Here is a 13,481-nt window from a genome sequence, read left to right as displayed (position 1 = left end):
TTGTTTTTATTGTATTCACACAAAAAACACATAAAATTACATTTTATAACTGTTATTGATGTTTAGGTACACAAATTTTATATATTGAACATACTGTAGTCATACTGTATATGAACATACTTTTCTTATACTTATTCTCCACTCACAGCAAATTTCCTATTCAAAACTTTCACCCATTTTTCTCCTGGGGTATCTGTGGAGTGTCTTCTCTACCCAATGACTTGTAAGAACTTTTGAGAGATCAAGGTTACTTAACTTTTGCCATTTGTATTGCAACCTTTTTCTTGTTCAGTTTTTCATTTGCTTTTGTTTCATTTATTTTTTCTTTGACTGCAGAAAATTTAAATGTTTGTGGAGTCACATATACTTTTCTGTGGTTTCTTTCTTAGCTTTTATGTTTCCTTTGCCAAGATTAAATAAATACTAATTTATATTTTCTATTTAAAATCATTTTCATTTAACTTTAACCCATCTTAAATTTGTTTGGCCCTTTGCTATAATTAGCAATGTCCATTTTATTTTTTTCTTCTCAGGAAATTAGCCAAGTGTTCCGGCACTATTTAATTCTCCACTGAACACCACCTGGATTGTGAATTTGTCTCTGTATCCTTCCTTTTCAGTCTTGTTAATTACCCGAAGCATGAATGTCTTATATTTTAGTCAATCAATTAAACATTTCTGAAAGCTAAGAGGATACTTTGACCTCTGACTGCAGTAGTGTGGGAGAGTGCTCCCAACAGAGAATTTGGGTTCCTATATTGCTTACTCCAAGTCTGGCTAACAGATAGTGGACAATAAATAGATAATAGATGGATGAATGAATTGAGGAAAAGAGGGGACACTTTTTTACTTAGATTTAGTTCTCTTTGGGAGGAAGCTAGGCTTTGATTTTTTGCCAAATAATAATCCAGGAGACTGGGAAGGAGAAACTGATGCAGAGGAACTTTGAGAAGGAGGCATGAAAGGGAGAATTACTAGGATTGCTTGATTTGTTAGTTAGAAGTTGAAACATGTTCAGAAAACAGAAAAGAAAGGATATACTGCAAGTATGATAAAGATGACAAGGCTGAGAGTTTTTTTTTGTCTAGTTTTCATTATGGAATATTTTACGCAGAGGAAATAGTACATTAGACTACATGAACCCATCACTTTCCTTCCCACAATTATCAATTCAAAAGTTGGTTTTGTTTCATCTCCACTTCTTTCCATTTCACTGTGTTCCCAACCCTGGATTACTTTGAAGCTAATTCTAAACATTCTAGCATTCCAACTGCAAATATTTTAGTATGCATCTGTAAAAGATAAGTCTTTAGGACAACAAAATACATTCATGATATCCAGGTTGAATTTAAATTTCCACTCTTACCAACTGCTGGGGCTGACCAGCAGACCCTGCTATGGATGAATGGATTGCTCTGACACAATGTTTTCTGTGAAAGAGAGGGCTAAGGGGCTGCCTGGCTAAAGGAACCAGACAGCCTGGATTGCCTGCCTCTTTAGGCTTTTATTGTAACAGCAATTTGAGATAAAGTTTATCTTTTTAGATACAATCAGTAGGGTAAGTAATACTGAAAGGACACATGTGTCTGCAATGTCCTTTAAGCAAGGACACCTAAAGATTAAGCGTAAGGATTCCAGTAAACACCCGGGGGTCTGCACATGCACAGACTTGTTTGGAAAGTTCAAGGAATAATTAGGGGCACTGCCTTTGGCACTCGCCTAAGTTGGAATTCCGATAAACAGGGTATGCCGCCTTCAGCACTTTCCTTTTCTTGGGATGTCCTCCTTACAAACTTTCCAACCAAGTCTTATGTGCTCCCCAACAACCAATCTTGCTCATCTTGATTAAAGTGGTAGAGTGCAAAGAACCTTCAGGTGGACTTTAGGCAATCTACCTGGGTTTAAGTCATGGCCCTCAACTTATTTGTGCTACTCCAAGGATGCTCTTTTATCACCTCTACATCTCCATTGCTTTGTTAGTAAATGAAAGATAAGTAGCCGGCTTATCCATTTCAGCATTGCCATCAGGATGAGGTAACAGAATTGAAAACAAATGTGAAATACTCAACCTCACCGTCCAATCCTCTATTTTATAAATCACTCCCAGGACAAACCATCTGAAGGCAATAGATGCCTTGTTTAGCCTGGTTTACAGTTACAGTGTTTCCTACTGTTTTTCTTTTAACTTTAGGGTTCTAGCAGGGCATACTCATAATTTTGAATACCAAGAAAACAATGTTTATTAAGGTTTGCCTCTCTCACCTTTTCACTTCAGGTTATCTTGTGTTTCTCTTGTGCCCCAATGATCAGGATTCTCCTGAGTGCAAACTCAAAAATTTAAAAGTTAATTTTAGTGGATTTTTAGCCAACAGAACTTCAAATAACTATCAGGGAAAACATTTTTTTTTTTTTTAAATTTCTTCCCTTACAAAGGGCTGCAGCGACCATAGAAAAGTATTCAGATGGCTTGCAAAATTAATTTCTTTCTTTCTTTCCCTTTTTTTTTTTTTTGGCAAAAAATCTCTCTCCATCCTTGAGGGGAAATTACTCATCTTCCTACAGGGGGAACTCTAAAGAGAATGTTTTCCAAAAAGGGGCCAGCTGGGCGGTGTCCTCTTTTCCCAACGCCCAGATTTCTATTCTTAGATCTGGAGATAGGAGGCAGCTTTCATTTTTCCTCTTCCTAATTCCCAGACCTTCCGCGGGGCCCAGGGAGCCCAGGCTGGCGGGTTGGAGCCAGTGACCTGCCCAGCGGCAGACCCCGCACCTCCTCCGGCCTCTGCTGGGCTCCAGGCCTGGGGACTCAGCGGGCCGGGTCGCTGAGTCAGTTTCTAGCGCGATTCCGGGCCGCGCTGCGCCCCTGCCACTGGGATCCGGTCCGCCTTGGCCCGCGAGGGGGTCACGGTCAGGGTCACCCAGGCCGGGCCCCAGCTCAAGCTGTGTCTGCGCTGCTCGCCACGGTTCCGCTGGGCGCCCAGCCTCGGCGAGCCTCTCGCAGGCCACTGAGCTCCTTTTTGGGGCCTGGGTGGGGGAGGAGGAAGCAGGAGGAGGAGGCTCAGGGAGGGCAGGGCGAGCTGGGTGGGGAGTCGCCGCCCTCGGCATAAACAGGCGGGCGTGGGTGCGCATGGGGCGTGCGGGGCGCTCGGGCTGCGGGCAGTGAGCTGTGCTCGCCCCGGAGCAGCGGCCTGGGAGCAGCGGCCGGGAGCAGCTGGCCTTGGCGCAGGAGGGGAGGCCTGCTGGGCGCAGGGTCCATCATGGCCAGTGGCAGCTGTCAGGGGTGCGAGGAGGAGGACGAGGAAACTTTGAAGAAGTTGATAGTCAGGCTGAACAATCTCCAGGAAGGAAAGCAGATAGAGACGCTGGTCCAGACTCTGGAGGATATGCAGGTGTTCACCTACGCTGACCACGGTAATCATTTGCAACCGTTCCTTTCTCTCCCCCTCCCTCTCTCCCTCCCAACCCCCCGCTCCTCTTTTGCAAACTTTCTCCTCCGCTCTTTGCGCAAACCTGGACTCTTGGGAAACCACGAACTCCACTCCTTAGCGCAGAAAGCAGCTGAGAGTTCTAGGAAGGGCTTGCCCTGACTCCTTTTGCTTTCTCCGCACTTTTCAGACTGAAAGGGGGTGCCACTGGGAGTGGTGACTTTGCTGTTTTTTTTCTGCCCCCACCCCCTTCTTTTCCAGCCGCCAAGTTATTTCAAGGCAAAAATGTCCACGTGCCTCTGTTGATCGTCTTGGACTCCTATGTGAGAGTGGCCTGCGTGCAGCAGGTAAAGTTTTCAGTCGCTTATTTCCCCTTCTTTTTTGGAAAAGGATGTTTTCCTGTCAGCTTTGCATACCTAGAGCTATGAGTCATTTCAGAGATTTGGCTTGATAAACCCTGACTGTGATTTTAAGATGGAGAAGGACTGTCAAATCATTATCAAAAGTTAACGGTGTCAAAGGACACCCTAACTGTGCTCTCTAATTGTCTTTAAGAAGTAACTTTATACAGTTGACTGACAATATGGGTGGTGGTGGGAGGTGAATAATAGGTTGAGGTTTAGTTCTGTTATTGGCTATCTGAGTTCATCAGTATTTAAGTAAAAGTTATCCCAACAATCCTGCCAATGTACAGCAGGCTCCAGATGACTGCATTGTGAATAATTTGCGAAAAGGGAACAGTTAACAGTAATAAAATTAATAATAAATTAGTAAAATGAGGTAACTCACATATTTTCAGAGGGTTAAGCTTTTTTAAATTTAAAGACAGATTTCTGTCTTTAGTTGTAGTATATCTTGTAGTATCTAAATGAAGTCATGGTTTATGATTCCTCTATAAGCTCAGATTTATACTTTTCAACTGTTTTCACATAAAAATGAATGTAGAAGTGAAACTTAGAATGTGCACCATTGGAAAGCCAGAAATTCGCTAGATCTATTAGATATATATTTTTTGAAAAAGGAGCCCTAAGGAGATAATTAAGGATGATAACCAGTCAAAACAAATACCTCCTAACCTGTTAACTTCCTTTGTAGATTTAGAGATTTAGAGAACTGAAATCAGTGTTGTCATTTGCATGTAAGGTCCTGAGTGAAAGAGAATTGAACTTTGAACTCTATTGAGGTGCAGTCATAATACCTACATGTGAGGCTAGACAGCTGTAAGAATTATCTGTATCTCTAATCTCTATCTCCTGCCTATCTCTTTATCCAGCTAGTCTCTCCTGGGTGAACATATACCTAGCTTCTTTTATATAAGGACATTTATATCTGGGATAAATAGTTACTTTTGTTTTTCTTCAACTGAAATATTTGCCATCTGACTATTGATGTTCAGGCTGTCAGCTAATAAACTATGAAAAAATGGAGGCATGATAAAGACTCTGTTCTTTTTATTATTTTTTTAAAAAATATATTTTATTGATTTTTTTACAGGGAGGAAGGGAGAGGGGTAGATAGTTAGAAACATCAATGAGAGAGAAACATCACAAGGTACATGCCCTTGACTGGAATCAAACCTGGGATCCTTCAGTCTGCAGGCCAACGCTCTATCCACTGAGCCAAAACGGTTAGGGCGATACTGTCCTTTTTAGCGTCCAGTGTCTGAATGTCGTCCATGAAATATGAGTCATTTTTTAGCTCTGGCCCTTTGAGCTTTCCACCCACATCATCCCCTCTTACTGGCCTGTTCTTTGGTGTTCAAAAGTCCTTGGCTCGCACCCCCCATTCCTTGAGTTCTGTGCTTGGTGGAGCCACATCTGTTGGGTGCCACTCAGAACAATTGGACCCTGGGTGGGCTGGGCTTTGGTCTGCAGGGTCCAGAGGAGGCAGTGCTAGATTTGAGAACCAAGGGGAGCCTGGGACAAAGCCACCACCTAATTCTTTATTTTAGGAACTGCCTAAGCAGTGACAGAGCCAGAACTCAAGTCTCCACACACTTAAGACTATCTTCCCATCAGACAGTCCACTAGCTGTCTGAATTCACAAGCTTTTGGTGCAAGTAAAAATCACAGCTGTTTGGCGCAAATATTGTGGCCACTCTAGACACAATGACATTATCAATTTTAATTATCAATGGTCTTATCAAAGGACTGCAGAAAGGGATCTCTCCCTGATAGTTTAATACTCCACTTAAAAGAAAGTGGTGTGTTTTTTTTTCTTCACGTCTTTTTATATTACTTTTGCAATTAATATAGATATCCTTTCATGCTTTGTATGTTGAATTAGCTGGGAGTGCTGAATGAAAAGCTCTTAATGATGAATTAAAGGAGTTCGGGTAAATTACTCTTCATAATAAAATATTAATGTTTCAAAAATTCATTTAGCATGATAATCCAGATTCTGAATTTTTATTTTCAAGGTCTTTTCATATTTTATTCATGCTTTTTAACAAATGACAACCGTTAGGGAATTGGTCGTTAGGCTAGCTGTCCTAATTACTTTTCTCTTCCTGCCAGTCATCTGATCAATCTCTGTGCTCCTCAATTTTACATTACTTGTCTTTATCCACAGAGTTTCAACCTTTGAAGTAAGGGAGTGAAGTAAATGAAGGGGCCTAAAATTTTCTTTAACACTCTATACTGTTTCCCATTGTGCATTAATTAGATCTTTGAGTTTATAGACTAATTATAATAAAGTGAAACTACCAATTTGATCTATATATATAAAAGCCTAAGCAACTGTCTGATCATCCGACCATTCAACCAGTAGCTATGATGCACACTGACCACCAGGAGGCAGACACGCAACACAGGAGCTGCTGAGCTGTGGTGACTTGGCAGCTGCGGTTCTTGGGTGACCCACCGGGAATCAGAGGAGGGAGCCTGATTCTGAGGGGCCTCACCCAAGAACCGCCCTCTTGCATCCAGGACCTCTCAGGGGATGTCAGAGATCTGGTCAGGGGATGTCAGAGGCCAGGCTAAAGGACCCCACTGGTGCACAAATCTGTGCACTGAGCCTCTAGTTGTATTATAACTGTAGTATGGGAACCTTCTCTCTTTGAAAGATAAGCTTTTAGCCGAAACCGGTTTGGCTCGGTGGATAGAGCGTCGGCCTGTGGACTGAAAGGTCCCAGGTCCGATTCCGGACAAGGGCATGTACCTGGGTTGCGGGCACATCCCCAGTGGGAGATGTGCAGGAGGCGGCTGATCGATGTTTCTCTCTCATCGATGTTTCTAACTCTCTATCTCTCTCCCTTCCTCTCTGTAAAAAATCAATAAAATATATTAAAAAAAAAAAGAAAGATAAGCTTTTAAATTGAACAGGTCAATAGATCACTTGCTACCCATGTTTTAGGGCCAGCAATTCTATTTATTTTATTTATTTATTTATTTAAAATATATTTTTATTTTTTTCAGAGAGGAAGGGAGAGGGGGAGAGAAATAGAAACATCAATGATGAGAGAGAATCATTGACCGGCTGCCTCCTGCATGACCCTACTGGGGAATTGAGCCTGCAAACTGGGCATGTGCCCTTAACTGGAATTGAACCCTGGACCCTTCGGTCTGCAGGCCGATGCTCTATCCATTGAGCCAAACCAGCTAAGGCCCAGCAATTCTATTTAATCATAGCAGCCCAGTTGCCTCATCTTTTTGCAAAGTAATTTCTGATGCTGTTGCTTCACCAACCAAAACAAAACAGGTTTTCTCCTTGAAAAAGCCATGCAGCTACAGAAATGAATATAGCATCCTATGTGATTAATTATTTATTTTCCACTGGAAGCTGTTTCAAATGTTATTTTCTTAAATACTTGGGGAAAAAGTCTCAATGAATTTTATGAAAGCACGAAAATAGCCAGTTTCTATGACAGCTGCATTGTCAATGTCTGTTCAGCTTATATGGAGGAGGGTGTCTTACTTAAGTATAGAAAAAATAACTGTCAGAAATTGCTGCATTTTTGAGTAATTTGAAAGCATGTAAAAGGAAGTAATGACGGAGTAAAGCAATTCATGCTTAATCCAGAAAAGATCCAGAAATGATATGGTGAAGAGATCTTGTGTAATTATTTTTATCTTGTGAAATACTCCTTATTCCTGTAAACAAGAATGTTGTGCCATTATTCCTTATTAGATGCACAGAAATGTCTCATCCTTGTCATTCAACTCTTTGCATCCCTCAGTTCCACTTATGCATCCAGTGTTAGAAAGAAGATATATTTGAAAAGTATGGATGGACCTGGAGAGCATTATGCTCAGTGAAATAAGCCAGTCAGAGAAAGACAAGTGCCATTTGATTTCACTCATATGTGGAATATAATGAATAAAATTAACAAGCAAAATACAGACTGATTCATAGATAGAGAGCAGGCCAACTGCTGTTGGAGGGGTGGGGGTTAAGGAGCTGGAGGGGCAGAGGGACTGAGCAAAAAAGAAAAAATAGAGAGAAAAAACGCATGGACACAGACAACAGTGTAGTGATTGGGGAGATGGAGGAGTGTGTAAGGGGGATAAGTGGTGATGGATGGAGACCTGACTTGGGGTGGTGAACACGCATACAGTGTATAGATGATGTGCTATAGAATTGTGCATGTGAAACCTGTATAATTTTGTTAACCAGTGTCACTCCAATCCTATATAATCCTATATAATAAAGAGGCAATATGCAAATTGACCATTATGCCCTTGCACAAGATGGCTGCCCCCATGTGGTCAAAGATGGCCACCAAAAGATGGCCAGCAGGGGAGAGCAGTTAGGGGCGACCAGGCCAGCAGGGGAGGGCAGTTGGGGGCAACCAGGCCAGCAGGGGAGGGCAGTTGGGGGTGACCGAGCCAACAGGGAAGGGCAGTTGGGGGTGACCAGGCCAGCAGGGGAGCAGTTAGATGTTGATCAGGCTAGCAGGGGAATGTTTAGGGGGTGATCAGGCAGGCAGTGCAGGCAAGCGGTTGGGAGGCAGCAGTCCTGGATTATGAGAGGGGTGTCTGACTGCCAATTTAGGCCTGATGTGGGATCGGACCTAAACCAGCAGTTGGACATCCCTTGAGGGGTCCCAGATTGGAGAGGGTGCAGGCTGGGCTGAGGGACATCCCCTCACAGTGCACGAATTTCATGTACTGGGCCTCTAGTAAATTCAATAAAAAGGAAAACAATCCCCCCCCCAAAAAAAATAAAAAATAAAAAAATAAAAAAAATAAACCATCGGTAAGATAGTATTTCATTTGGAAATATGAAAGAGCCTAGGGACATTTTTTTTTTTAATATATTTTATTGATTTTTCACAGAGAGGAAGGGAGAGAGATAGAGAGAGTTAGAAACATCGATCAGCTGCCTCCTGCACATCCCCCACTGGGGATGTGCCCGCAACCCAGGTACATGCCCTTGACCGGAATCGAACCTGGGACCCCTCAGTCCGCAGGCTGACGCTCTATCCACTGAGCCAAACCGGTTTCAGCCCTAGGGACATTTTTGATGTCTAGACATCATCAGCTCATTTTTTAGATGTTCTAAAGAAATTTAGAGGGTTTCCTGAACAGATTCTACCCTCTCTCTATCTTATATTGCCTTTCTCTTTGTTCTGGAACAGATGTTATATTGTTATCAGACAATGATGCTGCTTTTCTAGGTCCATTACCTGGGATGCAGTCTTTCCTGATAACTCACACTTTGCCATAAAAAATCTTCGACTTCCCCTAATCCTCCATGCCAAGCCACTTCATTTTTTCCTATTATTAAAATCCTAAATATTTCGAAGAAATTCTGTCAGGTAGATATGACTTAAATAATACTGAGGCCTGAGTATAGTCTCTCATGCGCTTCATAATCTCGCTATGCCCTTGAGGACTACTTTGTGTGTTTTGCTCTTTTTAATATTTAGACAACAGGCATGTCCGTTTCCTTTGTCATTTAGAAAGATGTAATATTTTTTGTGTGACCTTCTGGTATGATTTTTGGAACAAGATGTATTGCAAGTACATTGCTTGCTTTTCTTAGGAAGCATGTTAGATTATCATTTTGTTTAAACATAACTATTTAAAAGTAATCTAATCACCTGTCCTAGGAATGAAGATATTCACGTTTGACTGAAAATGTTCCATTAGCATGTTTTAAAAAGTGTGACTATTTGGCTTTCTTGCTTTCAGGTGGGTTGGTCACTTCTATGCAAATTAATAGAAATCTGTCCAGATACAATGCAAAGCTTAACGGGACCCCAGGACATTGGATGTGATTGGGAAGTCCTTGGTATTCACCAGTAAGTATGACAGATGTGTCAAAAACTGCATTAAATATTTCTCTATACATATGACAACCCTTTTCTTGATACATTGTATTTGTAATCCAAGTCAATCTAGTAAAATTACTTAAAATACAAGGTTATTTATTTCTTGAATCAATGATTTACTTTTTTTTGGCTTAATCCTCACCTGAGGATTTTTTTCCCATTGACTTTTTTTTAGAGAGAGTGGAAGGGAGGGAGGGAGAGAGGGCGGGAGGGAAGGAGGGAGAGAGAGAGAGACATGGATGTGAGAGGGACACATTGATTGGTTGCCTCCCACACATGCCCCAATGGGGGCTGGGGATTGAACCTGCAATCCTGGTATGTGCCCTTGACTAGGAATCGAACCCAAGATCTTTTAGTGGGGCTTATGCTCTAACCACTGGGAAGCATTGGCCAGGGCATCAATGATTTACACTGATAGAGAGCTTTCAGCTCAGAAGTATATTATCTAATTGAATAAGAAAACTAATATTTGAGGTAAAATGTCAGAAGTTAATTTTAATAAAATAAGCAATACAGTTGTACAGTTGGTTAAGTTGTACAATTTTGATGACTACTTATGAATTCAAACCAAGAGACTTTTTTTACTTTTAAATTATAGAACTGATACAAACCACTAGTTTTTAAAAAGAGGGAAATGAAAAGTTAGTTGTTTGAACAGTAATTTAGAAGTTTATGCTTTACTGTTTTTAAGAAGTACATTTATGTATGCTCATACATATATATTTAATGAGCTTAAACTGCAGCTTTCAAAATGAAAAGAAGAAATTACCTTGCAGCACATCTGCAGCCTATCTTGATAGCTGTTTTACCAGCTATGTTATTGCAGTTTGCATCATAATTACTTTGTAGATGAAATCACTTGTTTAGCCATAATTAGTTAAGAAAAAATGTTCCCAAGGAAAATCTGTTTCCAGGAAAATTCCTTTTGGATAACTTTGTTTTGTGACATTTAAAAACTATGTCCTGTCATTAACTTTTGTGTTTTTTGTTCTTAATGGGACTTTCCTTTAGCATAGAGAACTGAATACATATTGTTCCCAATGGCATTTTGTTTGTGAAAAATGTAATATATGCAAAATGAAATTTTACATCTTTGTGTTGTTTATTGGTATCAGCGATAGCTGCAAATTTAGAAAAATAAGAGCTATTTGTTCACTCAATCATGCAGTCACTCATTCACTCATTTGATCATTCATTCATTTACCCTTCATTCATCAATTGTTTATTACACTCCTTCTTTAGGCAAGAAGTGTGAAGAAGATAGACACTGCTCTCTACAGTGGAGCATATTAGATTATTCCCTGCAAAAGTTTATTGTAAAACATTTCTCCCTATATTCAAGGATTCCCCCGCCCCCAAAGGCTTACAGTACTGAAGAAGAAATCCCTTGGATGGTGAAGTTCTGAATAGAGGGAATGCTGTAGGGAGAGGTAGGGGTAGCGTGGATAGGAGGAGAATCCACAGTGTTGAAGTATGGGGTCACTCACTTTCTCACCTCACCAACTGGAGACCATGTAACAAGTTTCTTGGATCTAAAATGAAGCTATGGATGCTACCTAACAATTGAAAGCCAAGCAGTGCTGGGTGGGAATAGACTAATGATTGCATATTTTAGAATTGATAACTCAGAGACTCAAATTTAATAAATACTAATTGAATATTACTGATATCCTAGGTTCACTTTCTATTGTAAAATATTATCAATTTCTTTTTCAAAAATAGACCTTTTAAATTATAGACCTAATATAAACCACTAGTTTTTTGAATATCAATAATTTATATATTCAAAGGATTCTTAATTTATATACACAAACTAACATCTTTATAACATCTCTCTATATTTTAAGACATCAATATGCATTACATGTATTTCATAAGTTTATATAATGTAAAAATGGGCTTGATCTCTTGATGCATATAAATCTTCATATCTTAGATATAGAAAATCATTAATAATTAAATTTGAATATTTTGAGGAAGAAGTTATAACTTTTATATTGGGACTCATAATGGTTCCCTGTTGAATTGTCATAAGCCTGGCTCAGGTTTATAGGAAGAAAAAAATACATGAACTTCAGTATAGGGAATGAAATACAATGAGATGAATAAAATATAGGCGAATAAAAACAATAGCTAAAAAAAGCAAATATCTGGGCATTATATTTCTTTGATCTCAATTTCTCTTTAATTACAGACTGATTATTAAAATGCTTACAGTTCATAATGCCAGTATAAACCTGTCAATGGTTGGACTGAAGGCCTTAGATCTCCTTCTAACTTCAGGTAATATATACACATATATTTTTAATGTTGCTTATTTAACAAATATTTTTAAACCATTTGCTGTGTTTTAATGTTTTAAAGTATAATAACATAATATAACCTAAATATTGATGATCCCCAAATTCTTTGTTTCCATTTTTCTTTCCTTATCTCTTTTTCTCTAACATTTTCTATCAAATCCCACATAATATCTTGGCTTTTAATATTACCTTATATAGAACTATACCCCAATTTATATATCTAGCCTCAGCTTGACTCCTAAAATCTGGTTTTACATCTCATATTCCCATTAGCTTGTGGTCCAAACAGATCCTTGTCATTATTATATCTTTCTTCGTTATATCTTTAGTATATTTTATATAATACTAGAAGCCTGATGCATGAAATTAGTGCACGGGGGAGGGGGGGGTCCCCTCAGCCCAGCCTGCACCCTCTCCAATCCGGGACCCCTTGGGGGATGTCCGACTGCCGGTTTAGGCCTGATGAGTTGGACATCCCTCTCACAATCCAGGACCGCTGGTTCCTAACTGCTCACCTGCCTGCCTGCCTGATCACCCCTAACTGCCCCCCCTGACAGCCTGATCGCCCCTAACTGCCTCCCCTGCTGGCCTGGTCACCCCCAACTGCTCCCCCTTACCAGCCTTGTCACCCCGTACTGCCCCCCCCCCGATGGCCTGGTAGCCCCAACTGTGCCCCTCTGATGGCCTGGTCACCCCTAACTCCCCCCCTGTGCCAGCCTGGTTACACTTACTGCCCCCCCCCCCACTGGCCTGGTTGCCCCTTACTGCCCCCTCAGCCAACATGATCACCCCCAACTGCCCCCCCCTGCCAGCCTGGTACCCCCTCTGCTAGCCTGGTTGTCCCTTACTGCCCCCCTGCCGGCCTGGTGGCCCCCAACTATCCCCCTGCTGGCCTGGTCGCCCCCAACTCCCCCTCTGCTGGCCTGGTCACCCAAAACTGCCCCTCTGCCAGCCTGGTAGCCTCCAATTGCCCCCCCCCCCCCCCCCCGCTAACCTGGTTGCCCCACACAGCCTGCTGTTCAGTGGTTTGGTCATCCCTCACTAACCCCCCTGCTTGCCTGGTTGCCCCCTGCAGCCTGCTGTTCAGTCGTTTGGTCATTCCTCACTAACCCCCTGCAGGCCTGGTCGCCCCACAAAGCCTGCTGTTTGGTCATCTATCTGGTTGTTTCGGTTGTGACAGCCCCTGGGTCTTTATATATTAAGATAATATCTATAATAATAAAAGCATAATATGCTAATTAGGCCAGACGTCCTTCCGGACGACCTTCTGGATGAAGCCGAGGCTGCAAGGGAAGCCTGGGTCCTGGATGCCTGCTGGCAGCCAGAGGGAAGCCCAGGTCCCGGGTGCTGGAGGGAAGCCTGGGTTCCGGGTGTCAGACGGAAGCCGGTGCCGGCAGCCAAGGGACGGAAGGCTTACTCTTGCATGAATTTTGTGCATCGGGCATATAATCCTATCTAATAAAAGAGAAACATGGTAATTAG

General features: G+C 41.5%; 1 protein-coding gene across 1 annotated transcript in view; it reads left to right on the top strand.

Moving 5' to 3' along the window:
* Positions 1-3,023: 3,023 nt before the first annotated feature.
* Positions 3,024-13,481, top strand: part of LRRK2 (leucine rich repeat kinase 2) — a 127,393-nt gene continuing 116,935 nt past the window's right edge. The window contains exons 1-4 of the mRNA XM_081082367.1: positions 3,024-3,408; positions 3,684-3,769; positions 9,557-9,666; positions 11,891-11,979. Coding sequence (XP_080938493.1) covers positions 3,255-3,408; positions 3,684-3,769; positions 9,557-9,666; positions 11,891-11,979 — 439 coding nt within the window. The 5' untranslated portion in view covers positions 3,024-3,254. The remainder of the gene's footprint in view (positions 3,409-3,683; positions 3,770-9,556; positions 9,667-11,890; positions 11,980-13,481) is intronic.

This window comes from Myotis nattereri (assembly GCF_964212035.1).
Source record: "Myotis nattereri genome assembly, chromosome: 2".
In the NCBI taxonomy this organism is placed as follows: Eukaryota; Metazoa; Chordata; class Mammalia; order Chiroptera; family Vespertilionidae; genus Myotis; species Myotis nattereri.
Note: the sequence above shows the minus strand (reverse complement) of the source record. Positions and strands in the feature narration are given on the sequence as shown.